A 21,579-nucleotide genomic window follows, 5' to 3' on the forward strand; every position below is an offset into this window, starting at 1 on the left:
TTGTCACACTTTAAAGAAATTTATTGCCACTTGGCCACTTTTAATGAGTCCAAAAGGTCCGTACATGGCGTTGCCAAAAGTCTAAGAGGTCGTAGCCACGCACGCTTACACACATACAGATACCACACAAAAACATGCACAGCCCTTTTCACCATACACTTTTACTTAATCTACCAAATTGTAAGTGGGGCCTTAAGCTCCCATCCCACATTCCTTCCCCTGGGGAACCCGGTGCTGTGTGAGTGATTCAGTTAGTGCTACTACATTAGAGCTGTCCATCCATCCGGTCTGCTTTTCCAAACACATCCATCCCAGTCCTAGTTAAAACACTGGGGGATCTCCTCCTCTCCACCTCCACCCCCCCAAAGTCTTTTATGATGTCCATAAAATGGAAGAGTGCAGCTTTACTTGAACTAATAATATCTGAGCTTACAGGGCCGTGATTGATGATCTTTAAAGCCAGCCCGATCGGTCTCATCTTTCTTCAGATTTTTATCACTGACTTGTTTGCAGTCATGTGCAATCACAGGCACCGGGAGAGGTAACAAGTGCTTGATGTATGATGCTTGAGCCACTTTTGTCAGCTGCGCATTTCCCTTCTCTCCCTCCGCTTTTGTTTTTTTTCTTTTTCCTTTCTATTTTAACCCCAGGCTTCTATTTGTTGCCTCTCTTGAATTGTTTGACTGTTGGTTTGACTGTGTTCTCTCTGTCCTCCTCCCTCTTTCTTTTTTTTCAGATGGTGGGAATGTCTTCTCCTGGGGGATGGGGCAAGAGGTGAGCCAAACATTTTTCCACTTTTGGCCCTGCCAGGAGAGGCAGACTTAGAACAACACTGGACTCCAGGCTTTTCTACATCACACAAGTGTTCACTCTCTTTCACATACACACTCAAATAGCTTCCATTCTTAAGACAATTTGAGAAGATATTTTTTTGTTCCAGAGTGGAGAATAAAAGATTTCTAGGGGGAGATCTGTGTCCGAGGCCTCCTTTCGAGCACTTAATATCCTTGATGGTGTGCCAAGAACGCACATCTTTTTAAATTCTATAAATCACCTTTATGGGATCTGCTGTTTGTCCATTTTAAACTCCTCTGCTTCGCATGGACATAGCAGGAAATCCTCTACTGTCGTTTATGTATGTGCATGCCTCTTTGAATGTGCATAGCCAGAAGTGTGTGTGTGTGTGTGTGTGTGTGTGTGTGTGTGTGTGTGTGTGTGCTCTGTCCTGTCTCTCCTCCTCTGTTAGATAAAGAATCCCACCTGTCACCGAGGATTGTTCTGGCCTTTCATTTTAGACGTTCTTTAAAGAGCCGCATCATTACACAGCCCTCAGACAGAGCCCAGAGAGTGTAAAACCTAGGCCCACCTCAGTCCCTCTGTTCCCCTCTCTCTCTCTGCTTCTTTTTCCTCCCGGCTTTGGTGTTTATCTGCGAGGTCGTTTGAAACCACGGCCAAAATGTGATCACTTTTACAACGTGACAGTGAGGATGACGCTTTGCCAGGACAGTGAAACAAACAAGTAGGTGAAGGTTAGAGAGACAGGGGGGGGGGCAATGAAAATGTTAGACATCAGTTGTTATGAGCTTTGACGTGGCCTTGGCTTCCATACTGCGCTCTTACAGGCTGGCTTGTAGTCTAACTAGACTCGTTGGATTTTCATAGGCGCTCTCGCATCTATATAACTCTATGTTAGTCTCTGCAAGGGCACCGTCTCTTTCTCTCCCTCCCCTCATCATGTTCTCTCTTTCTCCTCTTCCTCCATCGCTCCTATCTCCCTGCCCTCTCTCTCTCCTCTGTCTTGGAGCCATTCTGATGATTGATTGTTTCTCTGTGCAGTCTGACAGGATGTAGCACACTCTCGGCCCCAGGGGCCCCAAGCAGACTGCACCACCTGATTAAGACTCCTCCTGTAATCAGCCGCACAGTGCCACACCGAAACTACTCCCGTCAACATGTAAAAAAAAAAGAAAGGTTCCACCTCCTGAAAGATAACACTTTGTTTGTCGCTGGAGAAGAAGTGAGATGAGGGGCCATCTTGAACTTCTTCTTTTTTTACTAAGCTGATACCTTTCTCTAGGGCTTAAAGGCTCGTATGTATCAGTGGCAGCAGAAAAAGTAGAAAAGCAAAAGGTCTTAAACCTAATAAAGTTTTCCGCTGCCTTACCAAGGTAAACCCAGGCAGCTCTAACCCTATTACGGCTGGTAATAGGGTTACAGATAGAAATCTCATTGTTTTCCTCCTATTGAGACTAAAAGACGGACAGCCTGCGCGGTATCACATGATTGAGGTGAGAAGGAATTTGAATGAAGTCAGAGAGTGCGTGCCACAACCAGAATCAATATGGTAATACCATAACGGGGGTCGCAAATAAGTGTCAAAGGAAGCACGAGAACAAAAAGTGGTATATCAGACCTTTTTGTGGAGTAAACAATTTCTTTTATGTTTTCTCTAAAGATAAAACAATAATATGTCAAATGTTCATATCTAAATAGTTATCACTACCATTATGGACTATTGAATTAACCAGTAAGCCAGTTTAACTGATGCCATCATCCCAATTACAGACAATTCACAGTCTAGAGTCATGTCTCGATTCCTAATGTCAGCTGTGTGATAACAGGGTCAACTGTCTGCTAAAGTTGTGTCAGGGAGTTCAACCGACCAGAGACCGGAATTGAACATAACATCCAATAGACTTCTAATGTGAGCTCTAAGCAGCCTAAATAACGAGGTAGACAACAAGGAAAGGAAACTGCCCTATTATACAAAGCAGGCAGTACAGAGATGAGCTACAGATTACAGTATATCTGCATTACCAATGAAGTGCAAAACTACAAAACAAAACTCTTCCTGGAAAAATAATTTGGTAGTTGTAAAACAATTGAGGAGTACGGCAGTAAAATGGAGAGTGTCTGTCTGATTGTTTTTTAACGAGTGACACAAACATATGTGACTGAAACAACAAATAATAGTAAAACATAAAACCGAGCATATAGGCCTGACATAGAACTAAAGCACCAACACCTCCATATTTTTTGTCCAATGCTGTTGCTTTTCACACTTATGTGAAATGCATTGTTATAAACGTGGTAGTGATAGTGTGTACAATGTGTTTATGAATGTCTGAGGTATGGCTTCAGATCAGTGTGGCTATTCAGTCTGTCGATTGCAATCCTGTCTGTAATGTAATAATGGGAGGGACTCATCAGGCAAATAATAAGTGAGCCGGCCAGTTGGTGCTGGAAACCCCCGGGCCTGGTTCCAACACAGTTCAGGCCTCATCGAACTGGGCCTGTTCCAAATTGATGCTAATATGGTCTAGGCTGCTACAGTAGAGTAAAACGAGTGTTATTGATACCACAGATCTACAGTTCTTCCTCTGTGTGAAAGAAGAGGAAAATGAACTTGAGAATGAGGAAATTAAAAAAACATGTTTGTGCATGTGTGTAAGGGCATGTGCATGAGTGCGTTTGTATGTGATCTCAAATGTATGTGTGCGTAGTGTAAGCATCGTTGCCTGTGGGTGTCTTGGATATTTTGCCATGCTCACATTTATATCTGTCTATGCTTTCCCTTTCCCTTCCTGCTGATGCCATCAGTACACACGTCGTGACTGATGACAGTCGTTGCCACAGTCTGATGCTCTGCTGTTTAATGTCCTTTTTGTTTATTAATTAACTGCAGGACATATATGCTGAGAGACACCTATTGATTCTACTGCTGCATTAATTGATTTTGTGCTTCACTAATCATATTGTTGCTGCAAGATCATTACTAGGCCTCTGTGCTCTCGTTGTGTTGGAGGATTGTGTGTTGATATACTGTGCTGTTCTTAGTTTTGTGGGTGAAGTGTTGAGTGCAGTTTGTCATTATACATACAATATCTTTCTATTTGTATTATGTGATATTGGGAATAAGACAAAAGGGGAAAGTCACAAGTAAGTCCTGACAATCAAGACCCAAGTCTAAACTTTAGGTTTCAAGTCCTCAAGTAGTCATAATGCATTCTTTATCAAAATGAATGCCGTTTCCAAATGTAAACACCATAACAATAGTTAGTAGTATATATTCAATAAATTGGTTTGAAAGCACGTGCCACTGAAGTTAGGAACTCATAACCAAATAGTCAAAACATTTTGAAATTAAATAAAATCCAGACACGTGGAGAAAAAGTTCACCTGGATTACATTGAAGAAAATAGGCAGCAGTACTCTGACAGCTAAGAAAAGTAGAGAGTGTCCTCTGATATAAAACACTACTCTTCTTATCATTGAAACAAACACATTCCAGTGTTTGTGTACATGTATCTGACTGCCAGAGGTTCCCTAGTGAGTCTGACCGGGGGTTACAGTGTAACCAAAGCGTCTGTCTCCTGCTCACCACCCAGATCAGCCGGTTCAGCTTGACTGGGCCCAGTTGTCTTGGTTTCATACTGACGACTGTCTGGGAAAGGTCTGTCTGGGGTTCAAGTACATTAAAGTCATCCGCTCCCCTCCCACTGAGCACCAACACAGATGGCTCCAGATGCAGCTGGCACAGCATGGAGCAGCACCTGACAGTGCTCATTCACTCAGACACACATACGCAAATACACACATACAAGTATAAACACATGCAGACACACAAACACGTGCACAAACTCCGTTATGGACACATCTGCTCACTTACTGTACCTAAATGCAAGTAAAATTACACACACACACACACACACACACTGATGGAAGCACATACACTCACACTTATAAACACATAAACACACACACACTCACAGCAGGAACATATGCTGCCACGCATCTACAAATCCTCACAGTAGCGCACATACGAATAAGCAATTAAAGACCCCGATTACTGCGTGGCGCACACACACACACACACTCAAATGTAAACCCACACATATTGTGCTCACTTTCAAACATATGCCAGCTCATGCCAGTGTGCACATGAGCACAGTGCAGAAAGCCCTTCATCTCTGCAGAAGCGAACAGGAAAGAGAGGAGCAGGACAGCTGAGAGAAGTCAAATTGAGCAGCCTCACCATTTGTAACAGAGAAAGAGATGCAAATTGAGGACAATGCATTCTATTGTACTGCGCGAGACGCTATGGTTATTAAGCCCTTGTTTCAGAATAGAGTTTTTTAACAGACCAGCTCTGCGATGAGGGATTGCATTGCCAGGCAGTTGTACATGATGGTAAATGACACATGAAACACAGTAGATTTTGGGCCGGTGAAAGAAATATGCAGTGTGCTTTTTTTGTTTTTTTGTTAAACAGTATTTCCTCCTGAGTGACAGCCATTTGAGCCAAGATGAATTGCCAGTTATCGGTGTCTTATATAACCTTACACAGCAGCAGATATTATAACGGAGCTTTACAGAGGTGCACTTAAATTATGATACTCCGGATGTGGTGTACAAGTCCTCTGGTTAACAACCATGTTTACGTTCAGGAATGGCAGGGCAGCATGAATTAGGATGAGATGATATAATATATAAGTATATACCTATACTTATATTGTTTAATATTCCATCTAGAGAATGTGTGACATGCACCAACAACACCAAAACAAATTCCTTGTAAAAAACGTACTGATTCTGATAGATCTTAGTCACTTGCCGAAGCCACACAAAACGGGAAAATTGTTCTTTCCCCAAAATTGAAATACCACCGAGGCATGTGTCTTTATTTAACTGTGATATCTATGAGCAATGAAATCATCGGGATTAAACTTTTATTTAATCCTGTGACTGACACTGTATCATTGTTTCGCTTGCAGGGACAGCTTGGACTTGGAGAGGACGGGATTCATATCTCCACTCCTTGTCTTCTCAGCTATTCTCAGCTTGCTGAGGTCACACAGATACAAGCAGGGGACAGCTACAGTGCAGCCATCACAGGTGAGCCTAGTCTCCACAGCGCTGCGGAGGAGGGTCTGGCTAGTCCAGACAGCATTCCGGGATTGGAGAAAAACATGCTCTCAGCTTTCTGGTCTGCAGTATTTGGTACAATTAGCACAGTCCTAGACAAACCTGTACACCTCGACCCCCTCTCTGCCCTCTTCGGAATCTCTCCCTCACTCATTACGTCCAAAACCGCAAAGCAGGTGATTGCATTTACCACACTTTTCGCTAGGTGGCTCATTCTTCTTAAATGGACTCACTCCTCCCCTCCCACACATAACAAATGGATTGTTGAGGTACTGCAATGTGTAAGGCTTGAAAAGATCAGGTATTCTTTAAGAGGCTCCCTTAAGGCTTTCCGCAAAATCTGGCATCCCTTTTTAGCCCATGTCAACACATTAGATATCAATGAAGAAACTGACAGAAACTGACCAGTCTTAACTGAGCCCTGAGCTAATCCCCTCCCTCCCTTCTATGTTTATTTTTTTATTTATTTTATTTTTATTTATTGTTTTATTTTTTGGATTTGTCTATTCTGTCTCTTCTGTCCTGGTGTGTGTGTTTGTGTGTGTGTGTGTGTGTGTGTGTGTGTGTGTGTGTGCGCGAGTATGAGCGCTGGGTTCTTGTTTTCTTTTTTGTGGGTGGGCTATAGGGACCTGAAGACAGGTGTGTGGAAGCTCCAGTAAATGGGTGTGAAGCTCCTTTTGTTATCACTTATCTGTACAACACTTTGTTTATGCTAATGTCACTAACTTGGAAAAAACAATAAAGAGTTTGAAAAAACAAAAAAGTTTTCTTATCTATTGGCATATCTTTAAACCAATCACAATCGTCTTGGGCGACGCTAAGCGCTGGACGGAGCCCCGGTGCCGCTGCAAAATGGCCTCAGGAAGGAACGTGTTTTGGTGGAACATGTGTACGTTCAAAAGTTGTTTTAGTCGTGCGAGAGAAAACTCAGATTGGACAGATAGTCTAGCTAGCTGTCTGGATTTACCCTGCAGAGATCTGAGGAGCAGTTAACCATAGTCCTCATAAATCCACCGGAGAATTCCATCACAAAGAAAGCAGAAGGTAACGGACATCCGGCCGAAAAGAAGACATCCATAGAGAGGTTTTATCTCTCCCTCAACTGTATCATTTTAGCCTAAAAGTGTTAAGTACAATTAAATAAAACAGCTTAACTCCAATCTCTAAACAGCAAATTGTCACTGCAGATATCTCTCATTGTGATCTTTTTAAAATAAGTCCTTAAATGTTGTATTCACTCTACATAATATAACAACTTAATAACTTGAAAACCTTATTTTCCCAGCAGTATCCCTCACTGTGGCTTTCAGCCATGCACATTTTTCATCTACATCATTTTATTGAGTTTTAATTAACACTACAAGGATTCAGTGTCCTCAAATGGCATCACTCGGAGCACAAATTCAACCTCATTAGCTCTCAATATCTCTTAAACCAAGCAACATTGTGCAATACTCCACCCGGTTTTAGTGTTATATGATATTTGACGTACATAATAAATTGATTTGTTGTTCAGCCAGCTATCCCCTAAACTACTCTGCTAAGATCTCAGACTATCCCTGTAGCTACTTTGTTATTAATAAGACTGAGAGATAAGGAGGCCCACTATCCCTCTACAACAGCTTTTCCATTAGCGTGGCTGTCTTTCCTGTAATTTCTAAAAAGTCAAACTCAGAGCTCTTTGTTAACTAAATTTAAAAACAGTATCAGATTGTCCATTTTTTACCTTTTTCTTTCTTTATGCTCTAACTTGTATGATTTTCAGCAATCTGATTCATCTCCCCTCTGCTCCATAGAGAGTCACTGAACTGCCACAAAACTAGTTCTAATACATTTACACCACTACAAACTGTCAGGCAACTACTTCTCCTTCAATTGCCACTTGCCTTCTGCCAGACAGCTGGAATTAAAGAATCAGCCACTTAAAGAGAAAAGGCATTGTACTTGTTTCAAGACCAGGGCACATTTAATGCCTCCTGCTGTACTGCAATATTCCGTTTAAAGAATTGCCTATCGTTGAACAGAGACGTCTGCTGGCTCTGTGTGCGTGGTTTCGCTGGAAATGCCACTGGTTCATTAAATGAACTGCAGTCAACATATTAAGTTTGTTCCCATTTGAATTCTTGGCGCATTGAAGACTATTCGGAGGCCCTACCTGCCGGTGTTACAGTTATGTTTTTTAGGTGATCTATAAAATTGTTATTATTTAAAACAAGCTCTTTATGGATTACTTACGAGGCATGCTTAGCACATGATTGATCTGACCTTTCACAGACCGTCGTTCTTTGGGAAAACATCAGCCTTAACCTTTTTTAGCTGGATTACCCTGCCAGCGTCTCTGTTTATGTGTGTGTTTGTGTGCTTGTCAGTTTGTTTGTGTGTGTGTGTGTGCTTGTTGTAAAACGTCATCTAGCAATGCCTGCCTAGAATGCTTTTATAAGGTTTGCGTAGCTGAAATGAAAATAATACATTACTGATTGATTGATTGATCAATCATTTCTGAAAGGATATCTGTGTGTGTGTGTGTGTGTGTGTGTGTGTGTGTGTGTGTGTGTGTACGTGCCATGGCTTGATGCAGAATAGAGATTGATGGAGGCTTGCCGTGAGGAGGATACTCAGTTATCTCCTTGTAATTAAAATCCACCTCATAAAGATTATTGACTCCCCCACCACACAAACCAGCATGCTCCCTCGCTTGGCAGGGTCTGCAAAGCGCTTCTTAAAAAATGAAAAATAGCATATTAAGCAGCACATATTTCCCATTTATGCGGAACATTTAGATGTGGTTAAGTTATCGTAATGTGCAATAAAACCTGGATGTGAAATTTGTAATCCACTTTGGAAAATTGCTTACTATATTGCTTTAACATCCCCTGAAAGAGCTTTTGAGATGTGTGTGCCAGGTTTATTGTACGCCATAATTTAAAAGTCCTCATTGCAGGCAGTAAATATAAATTTATTAGTGGCAGGTTTAAATAGGCAGACTGAGGTAGCATGAGTGAGTGGATGCTTGAGTGTTTGCTGTGAGTGTGTGTGTGTGTGTGTGTGTGTGTGTGTGTGTGTGTGTGTGTGTGTGTGTGTGTGTGTGTGTGTGTGCGCGTGCGCATGCGTGCGTGCGTGCGTGCGTGTATGTGTCTTTGATAAGTGCCAACTGAGAATGTGCTCCCTTTGCTCACAAAGACAGATGAGTGGGTGTAGGTGTGTGGTGTGGGTGGGGTTACTGTCTCAATAAAGTGCTGTACATCAACTCCCTATTCCAAACTAGTATGTACATTTTAGTTCCCTTTAACAGTTTCTAATTGGGGGTCAGTGTTTGTTTTTGAATTTGGAGGAAATCAGACTTGTAAGGTTCAGCATCAAGCTGATCTGTCGTAGACTGCGGCCTGGTTTCCTCCTAGCCACTGAATGGGCAGAACCACTTCTGGCACTTAGCTGTGTTATTCCAGCGTATAAAACAGCTACAACAAAATGTGTGTCAACAGTCCAATGTAAATATGATCAGGAACCTACAATCACAACCTGGCAATACATTTGGAGAGGGTCAGAAACATGTGAAGAGCACACCAACATATCCTCGTATGGCTCAAATTTACTTCTCATATTTGAGATAAAAGTTTTGACATAAAATATGTGGCAAGTTGACATTGTATGTATTTCTGAACATTTGGCCCTTTTGTTCTTATCTCCAGCAGGTGGAGAGCTGGTTCTCTGGGGTCAGATCCCCTGTGTGTCCTGGGTCATTGATCATCCAGGCCTCAAAAAGCTCTGGACCCCACAGCCTGTTCCACTGGCAGGCAGAAAGGTGTGTATGTGAAAGACTGGACATATTATGTTTTCTCAAGTAGATGAAAGCCCCAGGATTTTCTGGGTGTATAAGTTTTAGCTGGATATGCGTAAATTCTTAAAGGGTCCACATTGAATCGACTGATGACTGAAAGCTGATTCTGCAGTGCTTTCTGTGTGTTTAAAGTTTAAAGTATGTAGCACTCCTGAACACAGCCCAATCAATGATGTCACAGCAGAATATCACAGCTGATGGTGTAGCCAGAAGTGCAATATACCAGCAATAAATAAAGAGAATCTCATAAAATTGAGCCTTAAAACGTCTTGCAGACTGGAAAGCAGTGAATCTTTAATGGTAACCTCATCTTGCACAACAAAACAAAGAAACATCTTATTCATTCTCTAATTACCTCCCATTCAATTCAGCATAATCCAAAAATCTTGTTGCAGGGCAATTTGGGGGGAAATTGTCAGCTGATACCACATATGTGCTTTGAAATCTTGCACTGCTTTGAAGTCTAAAAATTATTTTCATTTTATGCAGGTGTGTGATTTGGCCTGTGGTACCTGGCATATGATGGCCCTCACCACAAGTGAGTAGTCGGTCATCTGTCCCGACCCTAAATGTTCATATCTATATGGCTAATTGTTTTAGGGCAATGAGAGTGCTTCACCTAAGGCAAAATAGTCAAATTCAGATTTTGCATCGTATTACTCGCCCCTTTCCCCTCCATACTCGCTTCTCTTCCCGCCTCCTCAAAGCCTCTCCTTACTCACTTTCTCACTCATCAAACCATAATTCACTTCAGAGGGAAGCATCATTAATGCACAGTAGGACACAGCAGCTTGATGTGTGCTAATTATATTGTGTGTTTTACACGCTGGATGACTTTTGCTTAGTCAGTGATGAGCTCAGACTCTGGTAATTGTTTTTTGGTTGTGATGAGTTTATAAAAGCCTGTGTGTGCGTGCGTGCGTGCATGTGTGTGTGTGTGTGTGTGTGTGTGTGCGTGCGTGTGTGTATATCTGGGTGTGCAACGTATGTGTGTGTTTGTCCGTGCATGTATATGTGTGTGTGAACTTGTGGATGGTGAGAGCATGCAGATCCTCACATTAAATGTGTTGCTTATGCATGTGTAGTCTTGCATTAAAGCTGTGTGTATACAACATACACTGTTTTTATAAGTAGCCAGGAAGACGAGATTATTCCACCGCTGCACACATCACACGCCTCTGTGAACTTAATAATGATTATCAAAATCTCAAGATCATTCTGACACGTTAAACCTCCATGCAACTCAATCCCACACAAAACTTTGACATGCACCGTCAACCTTGGCACTGCACTTCATGACTTGCTTGCATTCTCCACAACCCATGTGATCCTTTATAGCACTGTACATCACTCAGTGCTGTTGCTAGAAATGCTGCTTAGCCTTTGGCTAATCATCCTGATTGGAGGTGTCCTTTGGCTCACCTGGGGGCTTCCAATCCTATTAGGCCAACCGTCCTGAGCCTAGCGCAACCAGCAGCCGCTCGTGTTTGATCACTGGTGCTTAGAGCCCACACTTGTCCTCTTACTGTATGTTGGTATTAAGGCATGGAGGAGAGGAGAGGCAGGGTGGGGTTTGTTGGTGGTGGTGGTGGGGGGGGTTAAAGTGTGATCTCCTTAACTCTCTAGGGGGGCAGAGGGGAGTTTGGTGCCTCACCTCCCTCACTGACACTCCTCCGCTCCCCCAACTGGAGCTGGTCTTTAAACTTCTGATGTCAGTTGAAAGGCGGAACACTGAAGATGTTTCCAAGCAAAAGGGAATAAAAATGGAGGGAATGGAATAATGAAAGATTGAGAGAGTGGGACTAAGAAGATGAGTTTGAGGGTGTATGTTGTCTTTTTACCTTTTAAAGAATATTTTTGAGGGTGTAAGTTGTTTAGAGGATCACTAAAATTCTCTCTCACATCCCTCTCTTCTTCATTTTCCGTCCTTCATTTCCATCTATGAAAGCACAGCAGGTCTATCATCTCTTTGGAAGTCAATACACCAGATCCCACCAAGCCTGTCACCTTTTTCACCCTCTTCCTATCTTTACCACGCACTCCCCCCTATCACTTCCTTCTCCCAACCTTCCTCCTGGCTGCTATTCTCCCTCACTGCACACCTATCACTATATCTCTCTTGTGGCTCTCCTTCTTCCTCCCCTTTTGCACCCTCCTTCTTCTCCCCCGGGCCAAGAGCGCCCAAGAAGAGCCATGTGTTTCTAAAGTGGACTGGATGGGAAATCGAAGCAGGGCTTCTGTGTTTATCAAGCCACAGCTCCGTCACCTTGCTCCTACTCCCGTCTGGAGGCCCCGGCAAATTGGTGACAGCAGCAACAACCCTGCAGCACACATGCCCCTTTTTTCCCCATGTGCACGACCACACACACACACACACACACACACACACACACACACACACAATATAGCACCTTGGCCTGTTTAGTTTTATTGCTGGTGTCAGGTGAGGAGGTGGAGGTAGGAGTGCTGTCTAATGTTCACCTTCACACACACACACACACACACACACTCACACTCTCACACACACACACACACACACACACACAGTCATTTCCACCCCTGCCGACACCTTGGCTAACAAGACCTGTGAACCACAGTGACAGAACTCCGAGAGTTGTCAGAGTCCCAGTCATTTAATGCCAAGACCCGGCCCCAGCTCTAACCCAACAGGGTTTCTGTATGCACACCAAGCCACAAAAGGCTACACAGTGATATACTGAACATGAGTCTACTGAATACTACTGCTCCTCCAGGTTCATATTGTTTAACTCAAACCTTTACTGCAGTCATTTACTGTAATTCTTTCTATAAAATACTACATTACTTGCATGGAGTAATATTGGAGTTATCAGAGGTGGAGGTGGAGATGAAGTGTGTGTCTGATGGGACATGGTTCAGTTTACCTTCACCCTCATTATGTTGATCTGCACCCTTACACATGACTTCTTTCATCCATAAATGTTTGAATATATGCTATTACTCTTGTCTGTCTACTTGCCTGTGTAACAGTACAGTTAAGTGTCTGTAAACATGCTGCATCTACAAGCATGTTTTATCTGAGGCATCTAATAGTTAGAGTCATTACAAGTAGTTTTGCATGGACTACTGCCCCTTTTGTTGCATGTGTACAGGAAGCTCTATTTTGTTTTGCTGTGATCATATAAGTGGAGGAGAAAGGAGAGTTGACTCAGGTTAGAGCCCTGCATGGCCCTGCTACCTTGGAAATGAACTGCACAAACAACGCCTGGCCATTGTGCCTAAGCGCTTACAATGATGCCATTTAAGAGAGTATTGATTCACCCAGTGCAGGGTCAATCATTGGATCAATGGTGTGTGGGTTGGTCAGCTGGAAGGCTGGTTGACTGCATGAATGAATGAATGGATGGTTGGATAACGGATAAATGGACGGTTGGATAAAGGATGGACGTATACATGGATGCATTCATGGAAGGATACAGAAGGAGGAGACAGACGTGTCAGGTCTGTCCAAACATAAACTTATTATCTTTATTTAATTAGTTATTAGCACTCTTTTGTGTAGGATTGTGTCCAGTCTTTCTCGTATAGCTCTCAAACATCGCCGCCATTCAGCACACACTGAGACTTACTGTAAGTTAATTTGATCTTCTCAAAGAAACATCTCTTTATGTGAAGTCATTTAATTCAACAACAAACAAACTTTGTATTACTTGGTCATAACTTTTTAGACTTTTGCTGTAGTTGTTACTGAGGAGGGCATACAGCAGTTAGTTACATCCAGTATGTATGGAAGCCTACTACTACCTAATGTACCTAATGGTTTCTATAGATATAGCCAAGCTTAAATTGACATTGCTCAAGGAGTACACTGTATATATATATATATATATATATATATATATATATATATATATATATATTTTTTATTTTTATTTTTATTTTTTTTTTTTTTGTGGCATAGAAGAGTGAGTAAAGTGTATATATAAATTATAAAATAGAGTCATTGTCATTAGCATGTTCGTAGATTCTTGTGATGTGTTTACACCAGGGTTGATTGGCCTAGTTACCCTACCCCTAGCAGCACAACATGGAGAAATGTAACACAATGCAACACAAAGGAGAGGTGTAGCCTTCTTTATTATTCTTACATGTGAGACACATGTGAGTGAACACACACACACACACACACACACACACACACACACACACACACACACACACACAGAGCAGTGTTCATCAGGGGCTCACAGAGGTCGTGCCTTGTGACAAAGTGAAAAAAAGGGAGCGAGCTTATTTAAAATTCTGTAAGAGATGTCAATTGTGCCCTCTGCATATTTCTATGGAACATTTGTAAATAGATCCTTTGTAAATAGCTTCTCTCTTGCCAATCACCCTGTCTGCTCTCTGCACAGCAGCATTAAAAATTGATCCTTAGCCGCACCAGGGTGAAATGCTAACATCGCTGCCAAATGACTGATTAAAAAGAAAAACCTTTAATCTTTGCTTAAAAGTGTCTACTGCCTTGGCATGCCTTTCCCCTGTGCTGCTCTATCTTCCAAGGCTGTGAAGGGAAGGAGGGGGTCGCCGTGGGGGAAACGGGGTCACGCTTCATGTAGAGTCAGCGCTGTACAGTGATATAGCTCTAGAGGTGAGGGATTTCACTAAGAGCAGATCTGGGAAACGACATGCATTGCTCTCTTCTGAATTTAACCTTAAGCCAAAGGTTAAAAATGCATTTGAACATTCCACAAGAGGGGGGCGAATGTGTTGGCAGTCCTTCCACTTGCAAAAAATAGCAGCTTTTTATTCAACTTAAGAGTAAGAACAATCAGCAGATAGTTTGACAAGCCTTCAGCTTACTCAGTTGCGCAGCAATATAAATCAACACACTCTCTCTAAATGAGGTAGATAGTGACATTGCATATAGGTAAATAGTGACATGGCAACTGAAGTAAGTAATGAGATATAGAAGCATGAGCAAAAGATCGGACTAAAGGAGACAAAAAAGGCCATCAAAGTGTTGATTGGAGGTGCTGAGATGTGTGTTTGTGTTTCAGCAAGCAGAGAGAAGAACACTGAATGTGCTCACTCAGAAACTGAAGCTCGCTTCAGAGACCTTGTCAGTGATCCCATGCCGACAGAGCACACCGAGAAAGAAAACACAGTGCAAGTAAGAAAAACATACCTCCTCTTTCTTTCTCTACAGCCCTTTTATTGACTTACTTGCACACTGTATAGCTCAATCTGTAACTCACTTGCTAACTCAACAGCTCCCTAACTCTTGCAGTGGATCACTCCTGATTGATATATTCCTCTTCCACGCTCCCTGTCTGCCTTGTTGACATCCTCATTCTCACGCATTCATTGTTTGCTTCTCAAATCCTCTTTCATTCATTGTTTTAGTTTCCTTATACATGCTGTAAATCAACATATCTATAATGAATGATACAACATAACAAAGTTGCACTTGAGTAAACAGCACAGCCCTTAAAGCATTAGGTGTCGAATATATTTACTCACCTCTGTGAATATCAGGGAGGACCACTAAACTGTCACACACACACACACACACACACACACACACACACACACACACACACACACACACACACATACACACACACACACACACACACACACACAAGCTCCCGCCCCTCCCCGTCATTCAGGTGTTTACTGTCATTCATACTGAGGGTTTTTGTATAATCCTCTCACCACACCTGAATGCTCCCCACTCAGTGTCACTGGATTTACTCTTTCCCCCCCCCCTGCTTCTCTCTCTCTCACTTCCCCTCTCCTCCAGTGCACAGCCTTTTTCATTTTGCATTACAGCCATTCTTTTACACACATTGTCATTTCTTATGTAAATAACCATAGATAAAAAGACAGTAACAGACATTTTTAGATTTAAACACACCGCTCGGCGCGTATGTTTTCAGTCATCCCCTCTCATCAGCCAGTTTGTTTGTAGAAGTGTCTTTGCCTGCAGCCATAAATTAGGGGTTGTGATTTAACTCATTGAGACAACAGAGAAATACAACGAAACATGAATAAAACAAATGATGTGGAGAAGGTGAGGGAGAGAGAGAGACGAGAGGAGGGTGAACTGAAGGCAAAAATGGGCCAGGATGTATTTTTGCTCTACTTTCACTTGGGGAAGGCTTCATTAAGAAGTCTTTTTCCAGAGCATGGTGGAATCTATGTGTGCACACATGCATGTGCATGTGCCTGCACAGGAGTGTGCATGTATGTTCACAGGTTAACGCGGGAGATTGTGTCGATGCACATGCACATTCATGCATACATTTGTGCATGCCCGTAAAATGATTTGTGTGTGTTCAGCAAGAGAGGTCTCTTAAATTATTTACTCCCAGAACTCTCTAATTGGTATTAAGTTTTTAAATGGGGTCAAATGTTGTGGTGCAGTTTCATGCAGTTTTTCTCTTGCCTTAAGTCTGTATCATTACATCTGGTGCTACAGTTTGATTGGGGCTCTGCTGTCAGACCAGACAAATGTGCTGAAGCAGTGGAGGGAATGTAGTTTTATTACCGTGTTAGTCCATCTACTTATGTCTATTAGATAGAAAACATTCTAGGAGAGATCTGGTGAGTCGTAAACATCAAACAGAGGTGCACACACACACACACACACACACACACACAGCCTAAGGCAGCGCACCTAAGGCAGCGCACAGAGCTGGTATTAGATTTAAGCCTCCTAATAAAGCCAATTAGAATTACACTTTGCTCTGATGAAGGCAACTTTACCAGGGCATATTTCTCACCTCCACACATACACATGCAGGCATGCAACATGCATGTACACACATACATGCATTCTAACTACTGTACGACTGGAGTGGATTTCTTGTTACATTGCCAAATGCATTTTCCTTATTTTAGAACTTTGGATACAGTTTAATCAATTATTCATGGAAAAGTAATTGCATTACTTTACTAATTACTCAAGAGCAAAAGTAAATTGTTACATTACTCATTGTATTTCTTTTGTTTCTCAGCACAGCTCTGTCAATGATCCCTTTTAAACATCTTCTGTATTTGTATGTGGAAGTAAAGAAGGAGACGACTTGTCTTAACATACTGTCATTCGTATACATTCTTTGTAGGGATTTACTGACCATCAACACTAGCTTACTGTAGCCCCTGTGACTGCACACAGCAGAACTCCCGTCCTCACAGTCAAGCCGTGGTGTTCACATACTCTCAAACTCTAAACACAATCCAATATACAGTATAAATTGGAAAACTTTTGGAGTTACCAGGAGGAGCAATTCTTACAGTAATGCATACATTATTGCCCAACACCGAGTATATTGCACCGTCTGCCCAGAAAATTCAATTTTAGTTTAGCTTTGTTGGCAAAGTAGAGGTTTGCCAACAAAGCAAAAGATCTCATATTCTCATTTGAAGTGAAGCAGTTAGGAGTTCAGAAATTAGCACATAGTTGCAGTTTATTACAAATGATATCCTTTATAGCTAAATGCCTACTTTGAAAGGTTTCTGTTTTCCTATCTATTCACTTTGACTGTACATTTGAGCTACCTGTGTCACAATAGGAACAACCTAAATAGATATTGTGTATCACCCTGACAGGACTCCAGGCAGGTTCAACACAAGCTGCTTCACGGTCTGGAGAGGCCAGAGGGCTGTGAGGAGCACGAGAAGGATGAAGAAAGTGAGAGTGCAGAGGAAGAAGAAAGACTAAACAAAGAGGAGGGAGATGGAGCGTTACACGATTCAGCATTTGCCATTGCCAGGTCTGCAACGGGGATGGACAGGAGAGGAAATGGCCACTCATCAATCATATCCAACCAAGGGGATGAGAGGGAGAGTTGCAGGACAGCTGCATCGTGGGAGCTAAGGAAAGAACCATGCAGAAGCAGAGGAAGCAGAGATGTTGTATTCACCACTTTGCATCTGTTACCCAGGTCAGAAGGAGAGCAATGCAGGCCCACTGCCAGCAGCTTACCCCGGCTACTCACAGGACATCAAGCTCATAGCAGGGTTTTAGATGAGGTTCGGATGGTGAGTGTAACAGTATGTGGTTATCCCAAAGAACAAATCCAAATGATCCAGCTTGTCGCTAGTATGTTTCACGTATGTCTTCAAAAGACAACACACATCTGGGTTTGCACACATTTAATCTTATTTATTTTTCTTTATCTCATTTGTCTCTTTAAGTCTCTATTGCTTTTGTTAGATAGTTAGACAATAGAGAGTGAATGGAAACATCTGGATGACCCGGTGATGTCACTGGGCTGCTGGCCCTTAACCCTTTATTTGTTATACTTACTATGTATTTTCCTTCTGCAACATGCCTGAGAGAGCTAAGTGGTTTTGTACTTTGAGAGGCAGTATTACATCACTTTGGCTGAGATTAAAGAAGCAAGTATACATTAACTGGTTGGCAGGCTTGAGGTGTGACTTAAGTAATGGACTGCTGCAAGAACAGTAATTTAATAAACAGTAAGCAGTTAACAATGAAGTTTAAAAGTGTTTATATTACAGAGACTGATTAAATGAAGAAAACTGAATTGTCTTCCAAAAGAACATTGATATATTGTGTAATCATGGAGATGAGGTCTTTCTCTTTATGTATGCCCACATCTAGATATGTACTGTATATGTATTTTTCCTTTTTACTGCAAACATTTGCTATTATCGCATCAGGTAATTTACCCAGCAACTTCAAAGCAGATTCTCAGGACTAAGTAGGCTGTTTTCACACATACACATATATATATATATATATATATATATATATATATATATATATATATATATATATATATATATATATATATATGTATATATATATATTCTTTTTTTGTCTTTGTCTCCTCAGGTGAGATCTACACATCTGACTGAATTGGTCCACAGATCTGGAAGTGACAGCAGCATTTTGCAGAGTCCCAGGCTCAGACCCAACCCCACCCCTCCTGGGAGATATACAGGTCGTGGTGGCTCTTTTCACCGTTCAAGAATTAGACCACACACTGGCCTCAAGTGTCCCATTGACAATTCTTCACCCAGTCTGAGCCCTGGGCAGCAAGCTCAGATGTCCCCCCTCCCTTCCACCCGGGACCACGAGTCATAACCTCTCTATCGCCAACTCCTTCCTCTTCTGAACTATTCAGGTACTCTCCTACACACAGAAGGGCTATCTATCTTCCCTTGGCACTTCTCGGAAGAATCTATAAGAATTCACAGATCCAGTTCTCTCCAACAGTAGAATTTATCTGATGTTTTAATGTTTGATGTTTGAAGATGTGTATTTCCCCTTTTCTGTCAGGTTATGTGAATTAATTGAAAAGCAAAATATGTTCATCATTTAGCCACCTAGATAATACACAGCTCATCCATAAAGTCATCAGCATCAAAAGCATTTTTACCCAATAGCCTTGAGAAATGACTGGCTATGGAGAGAAAATGTGCACTCTATTATCTACTTGATAATGCTTTGCTGTGCACCACATACAAAGTTAAACACTTTTGGCTCCAAGGTGACTGACAAACAGCCTCTTTTACTTTGTAAGAGCTCTCTAAAACAGAGAAACTCCAGATCAGCATTAATGGGCTCCACTTTACCCCACACTGTGATTTGGCAAATATACTCCTCTTACAAACCATCTCAGTCAACATCACTCCTGAACCTTGACCTCATCTTCATCAGCATTAGACTTTGGTCTTCCAGTCGAAGTCGTGTGTAGGAGCTGCATAGTCCCTGAATCAGCACATTTCAACAGAACTTGAGAGGGTTTTTTACCCTATGTACTACTGCGTACTACTGAGACTCATTTCTTTTTAATACTTACAGTATGTTGTTTATTAAAGACAAAACACCCTCTCAGATCTTGGTCTCTTGTAAGACATTTCACGGTGGAGTGTTTTCATGGCTGCCTCTGCAGTATGAGTCACATGTGCATGCTACTATGGCTCTTTTGAGTGTGAGTGAAAATTGAGTTGCTTCCAGAGATAATACTATATGATGAGGCTTCTCAAAGACGTAGGATTATTACAGCTTCTTTTGAGTTTGCTCTGGGTTTTTTAATGTTTTTTAGTGAGATGTCCTCCGTGCACACTGGATGCAAACTGGTCCTGTGCCACAGTGCAGACCACAACTACATGGTCATTCCTATTGTCATGATTTCCATATAAGTGGAGCATGTGATTTTTATATTTACATTATATACAGTGCGTTCAACAAAATGGACCTTTTGTCGATAACTTGGCACTGTGTAACACATTGGCAGTGTTCGGTTAGAGACAACACTCCACGTGCCAAGTGAAAGTAAAATGATTTCTTAGTAATAGTACTTTTTAATACCAAATAAGGCAGTAATACTTAATATGTTATCACTTTAAGCACAGATTTTACAATATGAATCATGGTAGAACATTCTCAATCAGTGTGTGTAAGTTATGAGTCATGTTTAAATATTGAATGAATATGCTGTTATTTCTGTTTTCTTGCATCACAGTCGTCAGTTCACTTGGACTTCAAAAATGCATATGGACATCAAGACTATTCATTACCTTGGTCCCAGTGTTTAAAGGTAAAAAATGTAACTAATGTTGATATTGCAAACTTTAGCAAAGTTATTTAAAAGGGTATTGAATTTCTGCTCCAGGAAAGTGATGAGATAAAAAAACAAACGTGCTTTTGAATTGAGTCTCAGATTTGCTTTTGTGATTATCAAACCCAATACTGACTACACACAGGCATGCAATACTAATGGCATTGAGACATCCGCCCTCATCCCACCCCATCGCCTCCTACACTCCCTATGGTTTGTTTTGGTGTGTGTGAGTAAGTGTTGGTCGTGTGTATCACGTCTTTGCCCTGCAAGACTCCTGCCAATCGATTCAAGGTGAGACCTGTCGATTAAACACCCTGAGCCATGCTCTCTACCTAACCCCAGGGCGATTCAATCCCACCCCTTACACACACATGCACACAGCCGTACACAAACACACGCACGCATACACACCCACCTCACCTGTCATCCATCAATATCTCCATCTGGACCTGTATTGATCCCCTCCATCCATCCTCTTCACCCCATGCAGTGCAACATCAGGGCCAAGACGATGTCCGTGCAGGTTTAATTTCTGACAGATTTACAATAAAGCTCAAGTTATTATTTAACTCTTCCGGCCGCAGTGTGCTCTTTGATTTAGCACCCTGGGAGAGGATGAGTTACAGCTGACACGGAGAATCTGCCGGGGCTGGAATGGTAGGCACCCTGTTCATAACTCAGCCGCCGAATGTGTAGTTAGTCAATCACTTGATCTGTAATCACAAATGCTGCCAGAAATTACATGAGTGATGAGCTGTAATAAAAGCACTTACTTTTCCTGCTCTGTCTCTTAAGTGTTATTGGCAGACCCCTCTCTCCCAGGAGGCCGTGACTGTGAAACAAAATCCCGATATAAACTGCCTCATTGGTCCCTGCCTCACGCTCTCTCTGGTATACTGTACGTGTGTGTATGTGACTGTGTGTGTGTATGTGTGTATGTGTGTGTGTGTGTGTGTGTGTGTGTGTGTGTGTGTGTGTGTGTGTGTGTGTGTGCGTGCACGTGCATGTGTGTTTAAATGCAGAGTGATCCCACTACAGTGTAATACAAAGCTCTTTTTGACACTCTTTCTTCCACTCTTGGGTTGCCTTGCCTCAGGACAAATGATCCTCACTCCAGTAAAGACAGTCATCCGCGTCTCTGTCATTTATAATCTCTAATGTCTGCAGAGGTGCAAGGAAACACAACTCACCAACAATGAAAGTTTTTAAACAGACCTGGTCGTATTAATTGGCCAG

General features: G+C 42.0%; 1 protein-coding gene across 1 annotated transcript in view; it reads left to right on the forward strand.

Annotated features, from left to right (window-relative positions):
* LOC116056857 (ultraviolet-B receptor UVR8-like) overlaps positions 1-21,124 on the forward strand; it is a 306,897-nt gene extending 285,773 nt beyond the window's left edge. Inside the window, exons 9-15 of the mRNA XM_031309233.2 lie at positions 737-774; positions 5,775-5,895; positions 9,615-9,727; positions 10,253-10,301; positions 14,800-14,912; positions 17,357-17,788; positions 18,609-21,124. Coding sequence (XP_031165093.1) covers positions 737-774; positions 5,775-5,895; positions 9,615-9,727; positions 10,253-10,301; positions 14,800-14,912; positions 17,357-17,788; positions 18,609-18,860 — 1,118 coding nt within the window. The 3' untranslated portion in view covers positions 18,861-21,124. The remainder of the gene's footprint in view (positions 1-736; positions 775-5,774; positions 5,896-9,614; positions 9,728-10,252; positions 10,302-14,799; positions 14,913-17,356; positions 17,789-18,608) is intronic.
* The last annotated feature ends 455 nt before the right edge of the window (positions 21,125-21,579 follow it).

The sequence above is a fragment of the Sander lucioperca genome, chromosome 2 (assembly GCF_008315115.2).
Source record: "Sander lucioperca isolate FBNREF2018 chromosome 2, SLUC_FBN_1.2, whole genome shotgun sequence".
NCBI classification, from domain to species: Eukaryota; Metazoa; Chordata; class Actinopteri; order Perciformes; family Percidae; genus Sander; species Sander lucioperca.